This window comes from Gymnodraco acuticeps, unplaced genomic scaffold (genome assembly GCF_902827175.1).
Source record: "Gymnodraco acuticeps unplaced genomic scaffold, fGymAcu1.1, whole genome shotgun sequence".
NCBI classification, from domain to species: domain Eukaryota; kingdom Metazoa; phylum Chordata; class Actinopteri; order Perciformes; family Bathydraconidae; genus Gymnodraco; species Gymnodraco acuticeps.
The window spans coordinates 3,644,879-3,669,498 of NW_022990235.1; the positions used below are offsets into that span (position 1 = coordinate 3,644,879).

General features: G+C 43.1%; 1 protein-coding gene across 3 annotated transcripts in view; it reads left to right on the forward strand.

The window, feature by feature from the left end:
* bsnb (bassoon (presynaptic cytomatrix protein) b) overlaps window positions 1-24,264 on the forward strand; it is a 66,568-nt gene extending 42,304 nt beyond the window's left edge. The window contains exons 4-13 of one of the 3 annotated variants that reach the window (XM_034219013.1): window positions 5,050-5,841; window positions 7,047-13,415; window positions 14,723-16,829; window positions 17,197-18,221; window positions 18,348-18,456; window positions 18,547-18,690; window positions 18,899-18,954; window positions 19,185-19,295; window positions 19,762-19,950; window positions 20,986-24,264. In XM_034219013.1, coding sequence (XP_034074904.1) covers window positions 5,050-5,841; window positions 7,047-13,415; window positions 14,723-16,829; window positions 17,197-18,221; window positions 18,348-18,456; window positions 18,547-18,690; window positions 18,899-18,939 — 10,587 coding nt within the window. In that variant the 3' untranslated portion in view covers window positions 18,940-18,954; window positions 19,185-19,295; window positions 19,762-19,950; window positions 20,986-24,264. The remainder of the gene's footprint in view (window positions 1-5,049; window positions 5,842-7,046; window positions 13,416-14,722; window positions 16,830-17,196; window positions 18,222-18,347; window positions 18,457-18,546; window positions 18,691-18,898; window positions 18,955-19,184; window positions 19,296-19,761; window positions 19,951-20,985) is intronic. The other 2 variants (XM_034219014.1, XM_034219015.1) reach the window with 2 other exon arrangements.
* Window positions 24,265-24,620: the final 356 nt, after the last annotated feature.

Below are 24,620 nucleotides of genomic sequence, written 5' to 3' on the forward strand. Positions count from 1 at the left end.
TCATTATTTTGACAGTGAAAGGGCAGCTATTCCAGCTGTGAGATGATTGGATGGAGCATCACTTCACTGCCGGTGTTAACACTATCCACCTTTGCTTCTTATGGCAGATTCAGCTTCACTCAATAACTGCTCTCTCCACTCCAGTCTTGGTATCTTGTCAAAATTAAATTTAAAAAAATGAAACAGAATTCACATTACATTACATTATATGTTACTTGTTAGACGCTTTTATCCAAAGTGACTTACATACTCAATACTGTGGGCAATCCCCACAGGAGCAATTTGAGGTGAAGTGTCTTGCCCAGGGACACAATGACATGCTGACTGCAGTGGGGTTTGAACCTGTGACCCCTGATCCCAACACCAAGGCTCTATCCACTGCGCCACACGCCTCCCAATATGTATACTTTACATCTCAAACATTGTGGACATCACAAGCTTCAAATAGTTTTCTTGGTAAATGGTGTAACATGCAGAGATGTACAACTGTAAAGTAAAGGAGCCACTCCACAATGCACCAGCTATATTTGTATATTTAAAATGTTCTAGTGAATTACAGTACTGGACAGTACAGAACTGCACTGCATCTCTATCTTTATGTGTGTTCTGATATTACATTTATTTAACAATCTCACATATGCAGAATCCTTTACTTTTTTCAATACACATTCAGCGTAACAGATATAGAAAACAGCCAAAGATGAAACATTGGGAACGCTGAAAAACCGACAAACACACCCAGGCATGCAGATGTCTGCAGCAATATCATAATCATACGATCAGCACATTTAAACTTAAATACAAATTAAGCTGTCGGCTCATTATTCAACGCCATGTATTGGTAGTCAACTTCAGTGCATTTCTGTATTGGCTGTGTTTGCAGTGTATTTGTATGCTTTATATGGTATAGATGTTTCTTAATTGTTTTTGTTTTTTTCAAAGTGAAGAGGTGAATTGAGATCAGGGACACCATATCATTATTCAGACATGGTTTATATGAACAGGAGCAATAACTAATTGATATACAGCAGTATTTTCCACATTGATTTATTTGTGGCGGGCCACCACAATAAAATATAATTCGCCACAAATGGATCTCATAAAAGGGGGGTGGTGCGGTGCCCCCACAAATGGAATCAAATTCTGTGGGAAACACTGTACAGTAAGGACAACAAAAGTACACAGGACTGAAGTGGAAGCATTGTAGTTGAGTTCAGTGCACAGTCCACCAAATAGACCTGCTAATATCCTGCTGATTAATGAGGTTACCAATTCACCAACAAGGTGATCTCACTACCAATCTAACAAACACACATATACACACACGTCACACACACACCTACACACACACACGCACACACACTTTCTTTTAGAACATGTGTTTTGTCTTACTATCTCTTAACCAGATGCTGAAAGCCACTTCTGTAATTGACTCATTGCACGTTGCAGTGGATAAGAGCAAACACCTTATGCTTCAGATGTAATTGATAGATTACATTCAGTGTGTAGTCTTGTCAGTAGCATCTGAGTTACAGTTCAGAGCAAAACGTGTAATACACCCTCAACTAAGCACAAGTTAACCTCCAACCATGTAATGAGGTTAATAGTTCACTAACAAGATGATCTCCATAACAAACTGAGCCAACTGCCTCACACACACTAACACACATAAAGCCTCCCACGAAGACACACCCTCACAGAACAAATCCCACAAAAGAAGAAGAAGTTAAACAAAACAAAAACTCTGTTGCCAAAACTTCCATGATCTGTCTCTATTGTTGTTTAGCTGTAGTTTCATCTCTGTGTACTGAACTGTAAGTGCGCTCACTCAGATAGCAGTTAAAAAGTAAAAGTGGATTTCCACAGTGGATTGGTTCCTCTGTTTTCAGGGTGCAATAAAGGCCTGTCTCTGAGTCGCAGAGGCTCAGTCTGCTATACAGGCCTGATTTCCTCCACACAGTGTGGGCCGAGGTGGGAAGCACAGCCCACATGCTTCACTGCTGTACAAGCTAAAGCACTCTACGTGAATAATTTGCTACTCCCAGCTCCAGTTTGGCCTCGCTCCTCTCTCCCGTTTACCCACGCAGTGTTGTTATGCTGATTCAGGAGCCAAGATGGGAGTGTGGCAGTGCCAACATGGCAGGAAGAAAGCTTCTTGGTGACGGAAAAAGGATAATATAGTATGTAATTAAGGTATATAATAAGATTCTGCTTCATGACACTTCAAAACGCTAAAAGCTGATTTGATGGTGTTTTGAGGAAATTGCAGACGTTCGTTTCTGACATTTCCACAAAATTCTTTTTTTGTACAGTAGTATGTGTAACAAACCGGCACAGATGGCTAGTTCTGAGCGTACTGCACCTGTTTATATATAGCTTCTCAGTAGAGTACTTGAGAGAGATGAAAACAAAGCAAGTCTGTCTGTTTGGCATGCCAATGGCTCCCTCCATGCTTCATGTAGGTTCATGTAGGATTCGGGAACATTAAGAAAGGTTTTATCTTGAACGGAAAAATAGCATGTTACAAACCGATTTTAAATGAAGCCACCGTTTCTGTCTTTTTTTTCCATTACTTTTGTTTTAGGCAGTTATGGTATTTTAGAAAGGTTACTTTGTTAAACTATTAAAGTAAAGTTGAAGGATGACAGTTATCATATAGTCCCCGGTGTTTACTTGAAATGTTGTTTTAACGAGGCACGTGTTTGCAGGCTCTTATTTTATGTCCTTTTATGCTGAAAAATGCCAACACTATTCGTTAGTGTGCTGCAGCACTATCCTTACTGACCTGCATATTTTCACAGTATTCATGATTCAAATGGCATCATTTCTAAACGAAGCAGTTGCATAATTTAACACTCATGTTGCATAAAGGCTCTAATTTACTTAATACCAACAGAAGAAAGTCTGAATTAATCACAATTTTCATATTATTTTTGAGAGTTTCTGCACATTCTTCTGTTAGTTTTGTGGAGTTTTAGACTTTTCAGACAAAATAAGACGTTAAAAGACATCAACTTGGACATATTTGCTTTTTTTTTTGTCAAATAGAAATATCCACGTTCAAGCTTGGTAAATGTAATATTTGCTCCACACATAGACTTCTTTGACTTTTAACTGGGTATCTTTTGATTCTCGGCTGTCATTCAGACCATACAAGACATTTAAAGACATTTCCTTTGACTTTGGTATCTTGTGATGGACATTTGTTATTTCCCCCCGACATTTGTAAGCAAACCTTTTTAGATTAAACAAGAAATATCATTGGTAGATAAATCAATCAGTTGCAGTCCTATTTTAAATAAACATTACACTTGGTCAATGAAGTTCTCATGCTTTCTGCACTAGCCTTACATAAATATCATGTATTTAATTGATAAGCATTCATTTAATCAATACAGTAAAAAGAAGTAGCATCACATATAGTTAAAAATAACAACTTTATCTTCATCACCACCTTCGTTCTTCCTGTCATGAGGATGATTCCCCACCACTTTCTTCTTCCTGTTTATTCAACCCTCCTCCACTTCCTTTTTTCCTCTTCTGTAAAATGTTGGCTTAAGCTTTGTCTCCAACCACCAGTATATTAATATATTATATTATATTATAAATTATATATATTAAATTAATATTTAACCAGTGGTTAAATATTAGTTGTAGATTCATTTGCTTTCACAAAGCAGTTTAACAGGACAAAGAGTAGAAGTGGCCTGTGATGGTCTGTGTCCGCCTTCTCTTGCATCTTGACTGTTTGGACTGCACTGAAGATGTCCTTTGTTACAGTCATTGAACACCTTCATTTCCCCCCTTGAATTAGCTGTTTCTAGGCATGTTGTTGAATTCTCACTTCTCTATTCAGTTTTTGAAGCATGACAACAATGAAAGTAATGATTTATTGGGCAGATGGCAACAGGCAATAGCGGCATTTATTAGGTTATTTGTTTTGTTAAGTGAGTCTGTGGCATAACAGCGCTCCCTCTTCAGGCCTCGAGCACAGATGATTATCATAGAAGCAGAGGACGCGTTACAAACATGGTGCCGCCTCCTCTTTTAGCTTTCATAACATGGAGCCGCTTCATCGATCTGCTGCATTGACCTGACTTTGAATCTCTTTATGTTTATATCCTGTCTTTGTCTCTTACAAACGGCCTTGAAGGAGATGTGCAGCTGATTTACATATTCTTTGACTCAGGTGGAATGAGTTATGGATATTTATATTGTGACTTATATTTCTCGCTGCTTTTATGATTCTCTGGTGTTGCAATTATATGTGTTTTAACATGTGCAATAAAATGTCTATGGACAGTTGGACCGCTCCAATCTGATATCAGATGTGTTCATTTGTATTCACACAGCACTCTTCCTCTGTGTACCCTGTTTGAGAGTGCTTAATCTTGTCAAATGATTACGTCTTCACTAAGAGATAAAAGGCCGTGTTTGGACAGGCTTTCAAAAGGTTGAAAGCTAACAGTTGTTCAGACTCGCTATACTGAGTCCTTGGCACTTGGCACTCATGACCGTTTATAATGCAATAACTTTCTGATTTCATTTTTTTTAAACAAAAAAACTATCAGGCACATTTTTGTACCCATTAATCCTAATTAAATAATAATCAAATAATGTGTTGAAACATTAAGAGTCAATAAGGTAAACATCAATTATGAGCATACTTTGTGTTTGTTGTCCATCAGTGGGTTTTGTCACTTTATCATAGTATTTTTTGTTGTGCCATTAAAGAATCATATATATAAGTAACTTATACTTTTCATGTCTCTCTTCACTCCTTTTTTCATTGCATTGGTAACTGAACTGAGTCAGCCCCCCTCCCCCCCACCGTCTACTTTACTTGAGAGACACTAAACATCAACTTGGTAGTTCTGTAAAACACATGACTGATAGACTCCATACAGCCTGCTATATCATTTTAGGATGGATATTGACAAATATTTGATAACATTCAAATTGAAATTGTTCAATAATCATCATTTGTTCTGCTTTTGTTTCACTTACAACTTTTGTTTATTGTTGTTTTCTTTGTTCTTGTTTTTCCAGAAGAAAGAATGGCTGTGCTTGAACTGCCAGACGCAGAGGGCTCTGTCAGGAAGCCTGGGAGATACTCCAGCTCCTACTGCACAGCCCATGGGATCCCCCCGGTCACCTGCTACAGCCAATCAACAGTCACCTCAGCAGAAAGGGCCAAATCAACTTTTGGGGCCTAGGCCCACAGGTCCTCAACAACAGAAACCACCGGGTCCCCAAGTAAGTGGCCCTGTCTCTCCTGTGAAACAAGCTGGGCCTGCCCCTCATATCAAGGGGCCAAGCCAAGCTTCCCCTCAAACCAAGAGCTCTCCCCAACCTAAGGGTTCGAGTCAGCCACCTTCCCAAACTAAGGGTCCAGCACAACCCTCACCTCAGAGTAAGGGTCCTCAAAATAAAGGTCCTAATCAATCAAATGCTCAGAGTAAGGGCCCTGTTCAGTCTGCTAACCAGACGAAGGGCCAAAGCCAGGCTAAAGGGCTGACTCAGACAAAGGGGTCTGCTCAGCCCTCTGCTCAGACCAAGGGCCCTTCTCATCCTCCTGGTGCCAAGGCCCCCCCCGGTAAGACTACCCCTAACCAGGCTAAGGCCTCTCCCACCCCATCAAAAACAGCACCTACTCAGTCTAAACCCACAGGTAACAACCAAGCACGCAAACAGATGCAGAGCCAGGAGAAGACTAAAGTCACATCTAAATCTCTAAAAGAAGACGTCAAGGCACCACCAAAGAAGGCCTTGTCAGAGACTGTCACTTCACCAAAAGACATGAAGATAGTCGACGATACACAGAAGTCAAGACACCATGAAGTGAGCTACCTGCAACTTCTTCGCCTTCATTTGTTACTCTCGATTCATCATTTTTATTTTTATATTTTTTGCTCCATTTGAGTTACTGTAACCATTTCTCATGATCATCCTTGTCTTCATCAAATCATGAACATTTCATTATTTATTCCACACCACTGTTTATCGCCGTCATCATATCATTATCTCTCTTTAGTTTTTTTTAGGTAACACATTTGTTTTCTACTTTTTATCGGTCTTCTCTTTCTTTATAACCATCAGATTCATCGGTCCACCATTACTATGTAACCTTAGGTTAGTAAGTAGAAGTTGTCATAACTCTTACTATTATCACTACTTTAATAATTTACCTTTTGAATCATGACGCCCACATATTACGCCCTTTATCTATATCATTTCCTATCAGTATAACTTTCATCATTGTCATCATCCTCATCATCTTCATCTTCATCTTCATCATCATCATCATCACCACCGTGCTCTCAGTCAATTCCTCATTTTCAGCCTGTTCACTCATTCCTCACACTGGTTCTGTACACTTTTATTTTATTTGTGTCAAACGCAAGCCTTGTTGTTTACTGTGACGCTTCGTGATGATATTCGAAGCATTCTACGCATGTTCGTTATTCTTCAATGGTTCGAAGAATGAAACAGAGAATGTGTCAAAGAAGTCAATCAAGCATGTCATTGAAAGACATTTGTCTGTAGATGTTTGTATGTTTAACTGTCTGTTGTATTCACTCTGTCTGCAGTGAATTGATCCATCTGTGTGTACATAGTTGAAGGGCAAACTCAACCCAAATCAGTTTAATATGATTAATAACTTATCAAATCTACAAAATAACATTATACTCAAAAACAAGTCTAAAGGTTTAGCATAGGGAAAAAGGTTGCTTGGTGGTAAACTGTATGAAAGTTCATATTACCTTGTCTTGTACAACCACAAAGCAAAGTTACATTTGGGTTGATTTTAGCCTAATGTTGTCCAATATTTGGTGGTTTGATATTTGTTTTTTCTTTGCAATGTATTTATTCTCTCCTGTCAAAATAATAGGCTGTTTCAGTTGTATTTGGTCCAGTGCATTTATTTAACTTCTTATTATCTACAAATGTTTCATTAAAATGTCATAAAATGAATAAGTGGGATACAAGGTTGGTAAATCATTTTTTTGTTCTGACCTTTCTTTTTGTCTTCTCTCGTTCTTCAGGATTACAACAAATCAAGTACACAGAGTCTAAGTGACACTGGATACTCCTCAGATGGGATCTATAGCTCTCATGGGGAGATTACAGGACAGATCGTGGAAGAAGGAATCAAGCTCAGTGGTTCTTCCATCCCGTCAGAAATCAAAAAGCTAGAGAGCTCCATGAAGCCTCTACTGGAGTCAAAGTCAGCATCAAACAGGCCACACTCGCTGTCTGTAGGACACGGTCGGGACTACAATCCTGATGATGATGCAGCAAGGGATGAATCAGAGGATGACCTAAGTTGTAAGCTTCGTCATGATTATGTAGAAGACAGTAGCGAAAGTGGTCTCTCACCATTGCCAGTAAGACAGAAGAAGTCCCACAAAGAGTTAACAGATGAGGAGTTCATGAGGAGGCAAATTATGGAGATGAGTGCAGATGAAGAGGAGATGGAAGAACATGAGAACCAAAAGCCAAAAAGGGGACATAAAGCAAGTGGAGATTTAAGCAAAGAGAGACGACGACTCTCTCAACAATCTAACAGTTTTGAGGATGACACCAAGGCATCAGCGTCAAATGAAGAAGAAGATGTTGTAATGGCCGGAGGCCTGCGCCGTTTTAAGACCATTGAGCTAAATAACACCAACAGCTACAACCGAGACATGGAGCTCAGTACAGAGCATGACCTACGAGAACCAGAGCTAGAGATGGAGAGTCTGACAGGTTCTCCTGAGGAGCGGTCTAAGGGAGAATATTCATCGACCCTACCTGCAACCACTCCCAGCTACACCTCTGGAACTTCCCCTACATCTGTGTCCTCCATGGAGGATGACAGTGACAGCAGTCCTAGTCGTAGGGCAAGACTAGAGGAGGCAAAGCAGCAGAGGAAGGCTCGACATCGGTCACATGGGCCACTGCTGCCAACCATCGAGGACTCATCTGAAGAGGATGAGCTCAGAGAAGAGGAAGAACTACTAAGAGAACAGGAGCAGATGAGAGATCTAGAGCAACAGAGAATCCGAAGTACTGCTCGAAAAACCAAGAGGGATAAAGAGGAACTACGGGCACAGAGACGCAGGGAAAGATCCAAAACTCCCCCTAGTAATCTCTCACCTATTGAGGACGCATCACCAACAGAAGAACTGAGGCAGGCTGCAGAGATGGAAGAACTTCACAGATCATCATGTTCTGAATACTCACCATCTATGGACTCAGAGGCAGAGGGCTATGAAATGATTGGTGGAAAGCTTTACAAATCAGGAAATGAATATAACCTTCCAACCTTCACATCACTTTACTCGCCTACAGAGAAGACATCAGCAACCTCACCATCTGATAAAACATTAAAAAGTGCAGAGGAGGTCTATGAGGAGATGATGAAGAAAGCACAGCTAATGCAGAGGCAAGGAAATACAGTTAATCAGCAGAAAGGGCCTTCTCAGCCTGACAGTAAACATAATCTTGAAGCAGGAACTGTATTAACCCCCGGGTCAAGCCCAACACAGGTTACTGCACCCATGTCCTTTTCCACAACAGGGAGTGATCCAAGAATTCCAGGAATTCATGCAGCACAGCATCTCTCAAAAGAAACACAAAATAGGATGATGACACAGAGTGCCAAAATTGAAGGTGTTGTTGGTGTTGCCACAACCAAAGCCCAAGTCAATCAGACTGCCACAGCTCGACAGGCAGGTAGCACAGGGCCTGCTAGCAACAGAGCAGGCCCCCAGAGGCCAACACAGGCATCACCTGACCCTGGAGCATCGTCCCTAACCTCCAAAGTCTTCTCCCTTTTCAAAGGTCCCAGCCCCCCGGTCTCCCCCAGTGCTTCTCCAGCACAAAGCCCAACACATACGCCACCAATAAGACCCACTAGTAGTAGTGGCAGGCAGTTGCCATCTTTGCCTGGAGGTCGCACATCGGCTGCAGCAACCCATGGAGCACAGGCACCTCAAAGGGCAAATTCCCCTCGTCTTGCACGACAACAGTCCTCTCAAGATTCACCAGTGATGGTGATAACCCTAGGCTCTAATACAACTAGTCCTTCCAAGCCAATCACTGTAAATTCTTCCACTTCCCCTTTGTCATCTCCAACACAAATTAGTTGTAAAACCTTGTATAGCTCCCATCCCCCTTCAACAAGTTCCCCAACATCACCACAAATGCATCCATCAAAAAGGTCCCCTAAACATTCTTCACAGATGGCTCAAAATGTTGAAAAGGTTAATGTTGGTATGAGCACTGTAAATGCACACAGTCGTGGATCTATGGAGAACATATATCTAGGCCGAATCTCAAATAATCAAGGCTCTTCAATAATTGAGTCTCAGGGTCAAACTCATCAAAATATTAACGTGGTGGATCTGAGAGCCCCAATGAGGTCAGCTCCAATTATAATGACAGACAAAGGGATGGACCTAACATCCATTGCCTCTGATACAAGGAGATACTCTATAGGAGGAGAGCAGCTATCTGGTCGACACACAGCAGTGCAACCTCTTATTATGAACCTGAATGCACAAGAGCAACCACACATATCTGTATCAACACCGACCACAGTTAGCGTCACAGTTGCAAGTTCTATGTTCATGTCCCGACCTAAGCATCAAATTGTGTATGGAGATCCTTTGCAAAACCGTATGGATTTGGGCCAGGGTGTTGGATCGGCTGTGTGTTTAACCCAGAGCAAGCCGCCAATTACTGACCCATCCATTCCCAAAATTGATGCATGCCTGGAAAACCTGGGTATACAACAGCAACAACTGCAGTTACAGCAGCAGAAGCTCCTGCAACAGCAGCAGCTTCTTGAGCAGCAGCTCCAGCAGCACCACCAGCAATCTTCTTTTGCTCGTTACAATTTAGCTAATCAGGTCCAGCCACTGCTGATGAAAAAAGACCTTGTAGTAAGCCAGACAAGCAGTGCCCAGCCTGCAGTGACTGCTAGTGCCATTCCTAGAGTATCCCCGCTGGCTCCACAGTCATTGTCTGGGGTTCTTGCTTCTAATGCTCCCCATGAAGTCTATAGTGGAGATGCCTTGGAGCTTAAAAACAAACCAACAATAATGAACTTGTCCACAGGTAAGCCCCATGTTTTGATGGTGCAACTTGATGAAAGCAACACATCACAGGTGGGCACAGTGACTCAACTGGTGAAGAGAGAAGAACCTCCTCCCCCTCCTCAGGTTTTGGATCTCACTGGTCAGATTAAACCAGAAAACCAGGTGGCGTGTTGTGATGTTGTTTACAAATTGCCCTTTGCTGGTTCATGTTCAGGGTCATTCACTCAGAAGCCTACAAATATATCCTCTGATAAAACCCCCACCAATGAAACCCCCCAAGCAAACCACCCTCCATACCCACCGCAATACAATGTCAGCCAACAACAACTACAACAACCACAACAACCACAACAACAACAACAACAACAACAACAACAAAAGCCTCACGCCACACAAGCAGTGACAGAGGAACATAAGCCATATCAACCACCCAACCTTCAACCTTCAATGTCTGATAGCAATCTGCCCTCCATGACTGAAGGTGGACACTATCAGATTAATGTCCAGGGGGGTATGGCAGTAGATCTTAGCAGCATGAATCAAGGTTATGATGGTGGATACCTTGGAATTGGAGCACAGTATGGATCTTACACAGACTTGCGCCACCAAGGAGATGTTTCAGGCCCTTCGTTACCCCTTCGCCGATATGGCTCCATGTCAAATATAAATTCCGACTATGCCTACAGTTCACGTGATCAATCAGGACCACCGGACTCAAATCTGGCCCAGTACAGTGCAACCACTGCCAGAGAAATCAGTCGCATGTGTGCAGCTCTTAACTCTGCCGACCAGTATGCAAGCCGGTATGGAAATAACCCTGAATTGTTGGCATATGGGGCTGGTGGGGGTGGACCTTTAGCTAGGCTAAATCTCCAGCAAAGCTTAGCTTCTATAAGAGCAAACCTTCTGTATGGCCAAGATGGAAGACCAACAGCAAATGGCCAAACATTAACAAATCTAATAAATGCTAGACAAGCAAGTATACGTGCTTTGTACCCTGCTGCTATGAGAGGAGGTGATGGCATGATATATTCCACCATTAACACTCCCATAGCCTCCACCCTGCCAATTACTACCCAGCCTTCTTCTGTCATGCGTCCTATGCCTAGAGGAGTTTGCAGACCATACCCAACCGGTGTGACTGCTGTACCATTGGCTAGCCTTACCAGGTTGCCTCAAGTGACTCCCAGAATGCCTCTGTCTACACAGGGAATGTATTCCTACCCTCCCCCAAATCAGTATCCTACTTCAGCTACACCATCAGGAAGTGTGCCTGATACAAACAGCTCACAGCAGGAAACTCCTGTGTACCTTGGAAAGCCTTTAACAACAGTCGCTGCACAAACAGCTGCAATCATTCCACCCACCCAAGCTGTGGCACACTTGGGAGCACAACATTTACCAGCATCTAGTATGCAGTCTATGGCAGATCAACAGACAGATCGGACTCACTTTACCTCACAGAATGTTGCGTCCCTTTCTCAAGCTCAAGTCCAAATTCCATCTGTCCAGCCAGTGCAGGCTCAAATGCAGCTACACCACCTACCCACTCAAACCCACCTACACACTCAAACTGAACCTCTATCTTTGACTCAAACTCAACCTCAAGGACAACCCATCAGTCAATCTCAACCACTGCCACAGGTTCAACCAGAGACATCACATGGCGCTGCCCTGGCACTGAGTTCTAAACTTTCTGCCCCCACGGATGCTCAGTCAAGTAAGGAAAATGAAAGATTGAGCCAACAACAAGAGCATGCGCTGCAGCTCGAGCGAGAGCGGGTTGAACTAGAGAAATTACGTCAGCTACGCCTTCACGAGGAGCTTGAAAGGGATCGCGTTGAGCTTCAGCGACACAGAGAAAAAGAACAACAAATTGTTCAGCGTGAGATTCAAGAACTGCAGACAATCAAACAGCAAGTACTACACCAACAGCAGGCAGAACGGGAAACACAACTGATCATGCAAAGAGAACAACTGGCCCAGCAGAGAATGCAGCTAGAACAAATTCAATCTCTGCAACATCAGCTCCAGCAGCAGTTGGAGGAGCAGAAAAGACAAAAGACAGCAGCAGCAGAGGCAGCAGCAGAGGCAGCAGCTGTGGCAGCAGCAGAGGCAGCCGCCGCATCAGCGGTGGTGGCCGCAGCAGCATCAACTGCTAAGGGTGCTATACAAGGGGTAGTTGTTGGAGGAGGGGCCCCTCAAGGTTTCATTATTTGTGACCAGAGTGGTAGGGTTATTCAACAAGATGCACAGAGTGTTCAATTTTGGCAGGATGGACAAGTGGTCCAAGCTGTGGTGGCTGCTCGACCTATTCAAAGTTCTGCCTCTGAGATGTCTTTGAGAAGCAGTGACAAACAAGCTGATTCCAAGACAATGAAAAAGCAGAATTCCATGCCTCGGCTGAGAGATGGCTCAGAGGAGGATTCTGGGAAAAAGATTACAGACAGCTGTGTGCAAACAGATGATGAAGATGGAGAGGACCGATTCATGAACAGACGTAGGAGAACAAGGCGTATTGCAGACAGCAGTGTGCAGACTGACGAGGAGGACCAGGGAGAATGGGACCAGCAGCCAGTGAGGCGCAGGCGATCACGTGTATCCAAGCACTCAGAGTCTAGTGGTGAGGCTAAATCAGAAGCATCATCTAAAGTGGCTTCTGCAAGTATAGCTAGTCAGACCACAAATGATTCATCATGCCAAACAGAGCCTGACCAATTAGGAAGGAATTCGCCTGCAATCCACATAACAATGGCAGAGACCTCAAAGGTTGACCTATTACATTACATTGCGGCCCCTGAAAGGACCCACAAAGGAGAGAGTCTGGCTTGCCAGACAGAACCAGAGTCTCAGTCACAGGGTGTGGTTGCCCCTCAGTTGAGTGTCCCTACAACTATTAGTCCGTACTCCACAAGTCTGCACATAGTAGGTGCAAACACATCTGACCCTACGTCTCCTAGGCTCCAAGGAGTTGCTAAATTCGAGAGGAGGAAACCAGACCCACTGGAAATTGGGTATCAACAAAATGATTCTCCATCTCGCCAGCCCCCTAAATCTCCCCAGGTGCTATACTCCCCTGTATCTCCATTGTCTCCTCATCGCATGCTGGAGACAACATTTGCCTCCCAGGAGAAACTAAACAAGGCCCATGTTACACCACAGCAGAAGGCCTTTACTGCTGAATCACCCCAGCGTCACCAAAGCCTACCAAGACCCATAAAGAGTGTTCAACGCTCCATGTCGGATCCAAAGCCTCTCAGCCCAACATCAGAGGACCCTGCCAAGAACAGGTTCTCCCCATATCATCAGCAAGCTGTTTCCAACAGTCAGGTACGAAAACATCACTTTTTCTTTGAATATAATTAATTGTATTCTTTATCTACATTCCTAAAGGCTTACTAAATGAGTTAAAGGTAGTGCTTGCTAAAAATGAGATGTGTGTGGACATAGATGATCACACAGGATCTGGCATCAAGAAGGTGACAGAATGTTCTCATGAGAGCAGCTGGCTGTGGCAGAAAAGCTCTTCCTATCTTCCCTTTCTGCTGTATCTCCACCCTTATTTTCCTTCATTCTACTATTTTAGTCTATTTTCTCTCTCTTCCTCTCTTCTCTCTTTCTCTCAGTCTTATTCCTCTCGCTCTCTTTCTGCCTCTCTCTCTCTCACACACACTCTCTTTCCATCATGTCTTCTATATCTGGCAAACCCTTAAGAGTTGCCAGGGGGACATACATTGTGGAGGAATCCTGGTGCTGCTTTGCTGTCTTCCTGATTGTTAGCAGCTGGTCAAAATAAATTGACATTGCTCTGCACTTAGACCAAAACTAGTCAGAGAAGCCAACATAGAAATCAGATTTCAGGCATTTTACACAGTTTCACTGTGTCTAATCTTTAGTGTTATTTTTCACAAACGGTACTCTTGTGGATAAATCACCATGGATCTACCCAACACAACTATTTTGTAAGTATTAGACTTGCACAGATGTGCATTCAATTGTAATTTATATGTTTGACTGTTCTTACACGCGGGCACTTAAATATTTGGAGCAATGTGAAAAAGACCAGATACTGGAGGATTTTTTGTGAATTGCATTACAATTAAATTCATCGAATCAAATGCAATGGCTTCATTATACCTTATTGTTTCATGCCATTATGTTGACATTGCTTTTATTTATTTTTTTGTTTCATTTTGATTAAGAATCATTCTTATATTCACAAATTCTACATAAATATCTTTTTATGTAAAATTCATCAGAAGTAACATGCTTAAATTATCCCCCAAATGATTATATAATGTAATAATAGTAATAATGATTTATTGATGACATTGACCTCTTCCAAAACACAATTTTAATTAGGAATTATATTACAATGTCATTTTTGGCTTTATTTGTAACAACATTTTAATCCATTTTTTATCATCAAATGATGTGAGTTGAATTACTGGAGGAGCTAAGATTGATGAATTAATCGAGTGATCTGACAAAATATAAGGCTGGATAGCTCTTCTTAAGGAATAGGAAATGTGCAGACCCTTTCTGAGTACCCAGTGTACAGTAATTAGTCTAATTTACATAAACACATTCTGTTTATAGCTCAGTGTTTGCTGATGTGTCTCTGCTTCTCCAAGCAGATGGCCTCCCTGCAGCAGCAGCAGAACTCTCTGATGAGGAAAATAAAGAGGACTCTCCCCAGCCCCCCTCCAGAGGAGTCTCCGCTCCCCATTGTTACTCCAGCACAAATGTACAGCTCCCCTGGCATGCCCCAGAGGGTCCTACCGAGACCTGCCCAGGGAGTCACCAAGGCTGGCCTGCTAAGTGAACTGAAAGCTGTGGAACAAGAGTCATCAAAGCTTCGTAAGCAGCAGGCTGAACTGGAGGAAGAAGAGAAAGAGATTGACGCCAAGCTACGTTACTTGGAACTAGGGATCCACCAGCGTAAGGAGACCATGGTGAAGGACAGGGAGAGGAGGGAGCTGGCTTACTTGAGGTGTATGGGTGATGCGCGGGACTACATGTCGGACAGTGAGCTCAATAACCTCAGGATGGTAGCTGTAACAGGAACCTTTGATGGTAATGGTCTGTTGACAAGGCCCAGCACTGCACCATTGAGCCAGTTTACCAATGACCTCAATCCAACCTCCCAGTATCCCTCAACCTCATCTTATCCATACCCTCAAAGTCAACCATCAATACAGCAGCCAAGCTCTGCTTACCAACAGATAGGTTTCCAGCCTCCTCAGTACCCTTCATCCTCTGCACCTCAGCCAGGAACGTTCCAGCCCCATCCCCCACCAGGCCCAGGCTACCAGAACCAGGGAACCTACTCCAATCGCATGTATGCTCAGACCTCCTACCAGGCAGACCTTGGCATGCAGCAGCATGGTCACCAGGGCTTCCACCCTCCCGGTCAGCCTATGCCCAGCCAGAGCCTTCCTTACCCCAGCCAGAGCCTTCCTTACCCCAGCCATAGTTCCTACCAACCCATACTCTCCTACCAGCCTCAGGCAGATATCCTTACAGTCCATCAAAGACCTCGGCAAACCTCTTTGGCTGACCTTGAGCAAAAACTTCCGACCAACTATGAAGTCATCAGCAACCCATCAGTGTCAGTGGCCACATCAGCTCCAGATACTAACTATGACTCAGTCTACAGCAATGCATATGGACAGTACCGCCCCCCGGAGCCTGGGCTGACGCACTCTGTGGACAGCCCCACCTCTGCTTATGCTTCAGATGGAGTCTACACCTCTAACCTGGAGCAGAACATTCCCAGGAACTATGTTATGATAGATGACATCAGTGAGTTGACAAAAGACGGCACTGGCCAACCTACTGATGCTCTAGGCCATAATGCCGGTGTGCGGTATCGCAGTGAGAATGGCCCTGCACGTGGGAGTGCCTATGGTAGACCAGAGGATGAGCCTGTGGACGCTTATGGTAGGCCTACAGGAACAGCAGGGTACCAGAGTACAGTGGACAGTCGCACAAGCACCACAGTAAGTGGCGGCTCTTCCAATTACTATGATGATTATAAACACCCATCACGGAGCAGCTCCAGTAGCCACAAAGTCACACCCAAGAATCTCGCCCCTGCAGTTGTATCTTCTAAACGTAGTAAGCACAGAAAGCAGGGAATGGAGCAGAAGATTTCAAAATTCTCCCCTATTGAGGAAGCAAGGGATGTGGAATCAGACCTTGCCTCTTACACAATGACAACGTCAACAGGAGGCAGCTGTACGGTTGTGTCCAGATCCAAGAAGCCTCAGGACGATGTCACCTACGGGATGAAGAAGAATGCATACGACCAGCAGAAATATTACGGCACCAGTCGTGAGGGTCTTGAGGAGGAGGACCGCATGTACAGCTCTGGTAGGTCCAGGTCTACTGGATATGGCATGGATAAGATTTCCTCCAGAGATGCCACTGGCCACAGAAGTAAATCCTACGAGAGGGATGCCATGGAGCGGTCTCAGCGAACCAGCCGAAGCGGAAGGCCTCCCATGCGCAGCCAGAATTCAGAAGAGGAGAGTCCACTTAGTCCTGTTGGACAGCCTGTGGGCATTGGAAGAGGCACTGATGTCCCTGAAGCCCATGATGTGAGGAACCAGTATGGCTCCAGCCATTCCCTTCCAGATGTGCAGGACCATCATAAGAAGGACTTGCCTAGGAGTCATGTCTATAAACCAGATGACCCTTACCTCGTAGATGACATGCACTGTGCTGTTTCTGACAGTGAAGGTAACTGGTGCTGAATTTTTGGGCTGTCCACCTTTAACGTTTGCTGAAAAGGAACTGCATGCCAAGTGTGGATTTATAAGAAGAGTGACTTTGTTTGTCTTGTAATTTTTTTACGGAATGCTCTCTTTGATGAATTAAGCCAAAAATGCCTGTTTTATGTTTCTGTTTTGCACACATCATTTTTGTCAAGTTTGACGTGTTTTTTTTAATTTTTGTATTTCTTCTCTTTGAAAACTGTGCATGGCTCTGGGATATTGAGCATGTTTTCCCAGTTCTATTTGCATGGCTTCATCTGCATGAAATCCCTCTCAAAACCCCTCTCAACTGTGAAACAATTGACTGATTATGTTTGTTTTGGTTTTAAAAGCCTATCATTTGGGCCAAGAGGAGACTGATTGGTTTGAGAAGCCACGGGAGGCCCGTTCTGATCGCTCAAGACATCATGGAGGTGGAAGTCACTCATCCACAGGCAGGCGTGGTAAACACACCTATCATGATTATGATGAACCTCCAGAGGAATACTGTCCCCAGGATGAGTACAACCAACAACGCCACCCCTCTTCCACAACACCACGGGATCACCGCCAACACAGCGGCAGTTCCGGCAGACACAGTTCTTCTCGCCACTCCTCAGAGGATCCCCGGTCGTCCCGTTCTTCCAGGGCCCACCCCAAAGACCCATCCATCCGCCCCGATGGCAGAGGCTCTTCGTCTGCACAAAGAAGGAGTGGTCCAGACTCCCGTTCTGCCCAGGGAAGCCCACGAAACTCAGGCGACTTTTCACGTGACCCAGCCTCCAGTCATCACCATGGCACTGGGGGAAGGAGTCAAAGACCCCCAGGAGACCGCACATCCTCCAGAAGGCAGGAGCCTTCTGCAGCAGGGCCTAAAACACAGCAGCCGCCGCCGCAGCAGCAGCAGCAGCAGCAGCAGCCGCCGCAGCAGCAGCCGCCGCAGCAGCAGCCGCCGCAGCAGCAGCCCTCTCAGGGCCATGCTGGGCAGCAGCGACCAGGTGGTCAAGGCCAGTCTGGGAGACATCCAGGCTCCGAACCTCTCGAAGGAAACCAGCAGGCCCAGCCGCAGCAGAGTGCTCAACAGCAGCAGCAGCAGCAGCAGCAGCAGCAGCAGCAGCAGCAGCAGCAGCAGCAGCAGCAGCAGCAGCAGCAGCAGCAGCAGCAGCAGCAGCAACAACAACAACAACAACAACAACAACAACAACAACAACAACAACAACAACCCCTGCAGCACAGCCAGACCCCTCAGAGCAGCCAGCCTACAACAGTAACCACAGGGGCTGGACCGGCACAGCAGCAGCCCAAACCCGGCCAAGCCCCACCGCAGGGACGACAGCCAGGAACAGGGTCTGCAGCAGGGCAGCCGGCCACCACAGCGGTGAGCTGACCGTAGCCTTGTTTGCTTTGTATGCATTGAAACACTTTTTTAAGAATGTAGGTATATGCTATAATATCAAATTAAACTTTGCCCATAACTCCATATTTGTCTCTATTCTGTTCACAGGCAAAGATTGATGCCACACCTGCAGCAGCAGCCACAGAAATTAAACCTACAACAGGAGGCCCACCACCTCAGCCTACCAAAAATGCTACACCTCCTCTTACAGGCATTGGTTAGTCTAAGATCTACCATGACTATCAACCTAACAAGGACCAAAGGCAAATGACGACTTACCTGATGCTTTATTCCTTGTTGTTTGTAGGCTCCAAAGCCCCTGTTGGAATTGGAAGCAAACCCGTAGTCATAGGCAACGCTGCAGCAGGACCGGCTCCTGCTGAAGGGGACAACGTTCTTACTAAAATCCTGCAAGGAGGGGCAGCAGAGCAGGCTGGAAAACTGGGAGATGGTACAGTCATCAATAAATAAATATTTCAGAAACTGAAGTGCATGTATTTCTTTGGGTCCAGCGTATATTAATGTTAATGTTTTTGCAGTTGTTTTAAATCAGTTTATTAATAGAGTAAAAGTTAGAATACCAGAATTCCTTGATTGATATATCACTGTTTGGGTCAGACTGTCTTCTGACATGTGCCTCCTCTTTGTCATTGTTGTAGCTTTGTCTGGCTTTGGGAAAAAGTTCACTTCATTGTGGTGAACTTAGGAGAGGAGGGTAAGTGAACTGAACTTTCTTTTGTTACATGCATCAGCATCTCAAACTCTAAGTTTTTTAAACCTTCAATCTAGCAGCATGGATTGATTTCAAGATAGTTAGCAGCCTTCCTATTATCAACAGACATTTTTTAAATGCTTCCTTGCAATACATTTGGATGTTTGGGAAATTGTTATGTATGTGTTTATTGATTCACTTGTTTATTTTGAATTAACTGTGTTTTTTTCAAGTTGTAGAGTTACGATGAGATGGATTGGTAACTTTGTACTTGAAAACCTATGAAACTGTATTACATACATTTCACCATACAGAGGCAACAGAGAAAGAGACATCCAGCATCAGTGAGTAACTCATTAACTGTTTATCCTTGTGAAATTGTACCTTTTCTTTTAACTATGTTTTTATGATAAATATAGTGTCACATGCTTCCCTAAACAAGTGTCATTGTACAAAACTAGTTAAAAATGCAATGATGTGTTTATTCACTTTTATGACACTTTTGTTGTGTAAAACAAAAGCAGTAATGCGGGAACTTGGTAAACTGTTGATCACTGCTGATATTTTGCGTTTTACCCCATTAGTTTTCGAGTAATTTATTACAGAGTGACTCCAAACTGCGAAAAAAAACACAGATTACTGTCACACTTTGATTTATTGATTAAGTGTTTAATCAGCTGGATCTTTACATAGATTAGCATAGTGTGTAATTGCATAATGAGAAGACTCAAAGAAAGTGATGACTGATTAAAAAAGTGTATATTCTGACTGATCCGCTGTACCTTTCCCTTACCCCAAATTACTGAACAGAGCTGGAATCAAAAGATGCCTTGTCAGCACTGAATTCCCCAGACATGGGCACACGATTGAAGTGAATTAAATAAGGGTGATCGCTTTGTCAGCACGGTGTTTCAAGACATGAGCAGAGGGCTGAAGAGGGCTGAAGAGGGCTGAAAGAACGATGATTGAGGAGACGTCTGATGCCTCATTGGACCAATGGTAACTAAAAGCTGTTCACATTCATCTGTGTGTGTTCGTGTGTGTGTGCTCATGTATCTGTGTTTGTCTTGCTGAATTATGGGTTGATTGAATTTGGTTGTATTATTGTTTTTTTCTTTTGTTTGTTTCAGCGTTTTCTATTATTGGTTCACCCTGTGTCAGGTCAGGTTACTAAAGTAACAGTCCACTTTAACTTTCTGGTACAGAGGTCAGAGGTCAGAGGCCAAAGCCAAGAAAAAGAGAGGTCGGCACTAGTTTGGTTTACCTTCTGACTCCACACACACCTAATAATCTGGGCCAAGCACACTAGGCTATAATTAGCCTGAGAAGGCTAACTGTGGCTTTGCTTTAATGTCACACACGCAAAGACTCACAGGAACAAGAAGACATGCAGACACACAGAATGACACACACACACACACACACACACACACACACACACTGACTCATGGTAAGCATCACTCATTGGATGGTAGAATAAGCTTATGGACTAATTCTGCTCAATGAAGCAGAACTACAGCAGCAAAATAAAACAGTTTTCCATGCACTTTATGTAGTGCCTGTCCAAGCACGCAATGTGATGAAGGTTTTGCTCATTCTTGTGAAGGTCTATCAATCAGCTGCTATGTCGACACTCAGTAGCTGTATCCATTCATCTGTTTTTGGCCAGTCTCAGGATTTAGTAGGGTAGTGTGGAGATAAACCCGACTCAGTGCTTCTTTGAGCAGGAGGCCAGCCTGCTCAGCCCTGTGGATTACTGCCAATACCAGCCAGGCTGTGATTGGCTGGAATGTCACAGGAAGTAATCGAGAGTAGGCCTGCAGAGCTGTAACCTAAACATTAATGAAAGTTGTGTTACACTGTGTAGTGAGCAAGTCCAAAACATGCAGATTTTTTAATTTATATTTCTTTGATTTATATTGGTTGAGTCTACTTTGCAGCATGATTGTGTGTGTCCATCAGGTCTGAAGAATGTTGTATTGTGAAATTAATTAATGTTTGCTAACCTTCGCATATTCACTGATTTTATTTCAGGATGACGAGAACAGTCAATAATGAGGATATGGAGAAGAGAGGGGGAAGGGGGACTCGTGGTCTGCTTCCCCCTCTCTTCTCTTAGAGAAAGTCTCCTGGGATTTCTGTGACAGTGAAAGGCCCGTTAACTGAGGCACCTGGATATCATGGGAGAGATTCAGCATATTTGGTCGTGCATGGCTCTAAAAAAAACGTTCAATAAAGGAAGCCCCACAGCGCCCTCCACAGGAATGTTGATGGAACACCACTCATGTCTGAGGAGTACACATCTGGCAAGGATATATGATTTTTTTATTGACTTCTTCACAGCCTCTTCATGCAAAACAAAGTGAAAAAAACTAAGACACATTTTCATAGGTTTTCCTCGTATCAAAGATACCGATCTTAACCCACAACAATGACACCACATACCTGGAGTAGACGAGGTGTATCACAGCAATGACAACCAACTTAATGACTCCACTACAATTCTTGAACGCTTGGTTTCTCGGATCTCTGCAGTACATTCCAGTATAGGGAATTTGACCCTTTCTTTGAATGTGTTTTTATTTCTCCTCCTCTTGTTTTGATGTCTACAGAATGCATTGTGTAAATGTGGACATGAGAATGCACACACAAAGATTTGAAAAAAGAAAAAAAGAAGTCCATATCAATACGTTTTCAACACCTGAGAGATGCCACTAGTCATCAGCTGTAGGTTTTTAGGGAAGGAAGTACTACCAGTGTGCCCACAAGTGTGAGATTCACACAGATGAGAGGACCAAAAGAGAGAGTGGCCACGGCTTTTAATTAGCCATCGCAAAGCCATCTTTATAGTCAGCACCAGAGCCAACTATAATTATCCGGGGCTGACTATGAAAAGGATAAAGCCCCAGATGGGACTTTATCTTTTTTATTGATTTGTCTCATCTTTTAGTTTCTTTTAATTTTTGCCTGATATTCACTGAATGGAAGAGCCTTATTCAGTACATTTTTTTTTACTTGTATACCTCATATGTTTTAAAATGTCCATGTCATCATGCATTTCTTTTTACACAACTGTATACTATTGTATGTACATAAAACAAATAAGAGTTCTAATTATGTAATTTTTTTGTGTATTTATGGAATCACTCTCCAGTGAGTTTTTTGTTCTGTGTTTTTCTTTGGTAAAACTTTATATTTTTCACTTTTTGTTGGTTTTAAGCTGTTTTCTTGCATCAAATAATTTGCTTGTTGATTTTAAAAGCAATAGCATGCAGAAAATGGTATATAGCACAATCGTGTAAATGTTGTTTGAATTAGTGATGGGAAATATCAAACACTTCTGTCGATAAATAGCCGTAATACAATTTGTCAAAGGGTTTACAACCACAGTACCATGTCCACAGGTGCATGTTATGTGCAGACGCATAAGAGCATGCAGGCAGGTACGAACACACTCACACAGACACTCTCTCTATCTCTTGCAAACACATATGCACAGACACTTTGCACATCACACACTTTGCACCATAGTTACACTTAAGAGCCAAGGTTAATTGTGTTCTCCACCAAATAGACCTGCTAATATCCTGCTTAATAATGAGGTTACCAATTCACCAACAAGGTGATCTCACTAACTAGCTGGGCCCACTGCCTCTATTTCTGCAAACAAACACATATACACATATACACACACACACACACACACACACACACACACACACACACATACAGATACAGATAATAGAGAAGATGAAAGCAATTATCAATTCAAATGTTCTATGCAATGACTCATTTTGAACCTGGAAGTGATTCTGCCTAAAGCAGTTTATTATCATCACTCTATTCACAAGAAAACAACAAAAGTATGAACAAAAATAGTCAGAAAAAATGGTCATGAAAATGTTTTTACTTAGCAACTTGTCTGTATGAATTTGAATTTTGAACTAGAATTGTTTTTATTTTCGTGGCATGTTTTGACCCCTCATTCCCCACACAGGGGACTTGTTGCCAAAGGGTAAACTGTGTAGACTGTCGGTTTTGAATGTCCACCATCATGTTGCTTTGAAGCATGGGTTTGCTTGGCTTTGTCTGGCTGTTTGTAAGCCCTCATTCAGTTTTTGTGCGTTTTGGCTGACATGGGCTCCTCAGTGTTTGGCTTGCAGTGACTGTCTGTGCTGCTATAAACCTGTGATACAGATGGCCAGCACTTCTCATTAATAATTGTCAATGTACATATTGGGTGTCAGTATAATCTGTGGGGTGAATGGAATGCTTCTAATGGATATTTCATTGTTGATTAAATCACTCAGCAGCCAAGCCATTGGAAAGGTGCATGATTAGATCTTATATTCTTGGAAGTGTACCTGAATTAAAAAAAGGTAAGGCATGATTACACCAAGGTTTGCCTAACGAACCTTGACTTTCACAGGCCAACGTAGAGAATATTGATGAGTAAAATGTTCAGCCAGTCACTCACCAATCAGGGCATGTCATTTTGAAAGCACAAGCCTGACTGGAAGCATTAGTTGCTCAATGAAATGCAGAAATATGGAGGTTACATAACAGTGCCTACAACTGAACAGTGTAAGATCTAAATCAAAGCAAGAGGTGGAAATGCTATCTGGCAGATATTAGGTGCACGAGACAAAACAGCCTTTAGTGAAGCCGTCTGATTGGCTGACACACATTCTTACTGTAAATACAAAATCATTCTTCTGTACAGCTTTTGAGTTCTGAGTACGGCTGTCATGTGCATCCCCATGCCGTATTTGCTGCCAACTTTTTGTGTATAAAAAGAATATTTATTACCACAATAATGAGGATGATGATGAAACTAATGATAATAATGATTATTATTGCATAAGCATAGTGTATGTGGCTGACTTGTATTGACTGTTTACAACAGTGGAACAAAACGTGTGTTCAGAAACATATTCAGTCTGTGTATAGTTTCTATACATATTGTGTTTGTAGAACAAGAAAAAGGACCCTCCTCAGCATTTACAGAGCAGAATGCCTTTGAAAGGCATCAGGAGGTCTTCGATTAAATGGATATGATCTGCAAGGTGATGAGGGTAAAGGGATGCAGTGAAAAAAAATGAAACAAAAAATCTGGAAAATGTCATTCACTGTTGTAAGTGCAATGGGCAAAATGTCAGTCGTGTATCCATTGTGAAACCTTGTGTTCTATTCAGTGTATTCCTGTAAACAGATAGAGTAAATTTTGGTGCATCATGTCAAGTAATGTGATTAATGAAAATATTGACCCTGCAATTTCCAAACAGAGAGAAGAATAAAAAGAAAAGGAATATATTGTGGTTATTGTCTTCAGTCTTTGTGTGTGCTTGTGTGTCACCTTTTTGTGTGTCACCTTTTTCCTTGCAGTGCTGATAGCGACACTGGGTAAGTTGTACATAGCTCTGCTGCAGACTGAAGAGAGATCAAGAGTAAACATTTGAATTCAACAAGACTGTTCAGTGTTCAGATAAGACCAGGATGTATTCGCTGAAGCAGTGATGACTTATAGTGGGTGGGAGGGGAGCAGGAGCAGCGAGAGGGGACGTTGCCAATGCAAAGAGATTGAGGTGTTAGTGTGTCAGATTTGTGACTGAGTCTGCATGTTTGTGTCAGGAAGAGAGAGATAATTGGAATATTCATCCATCCATCCA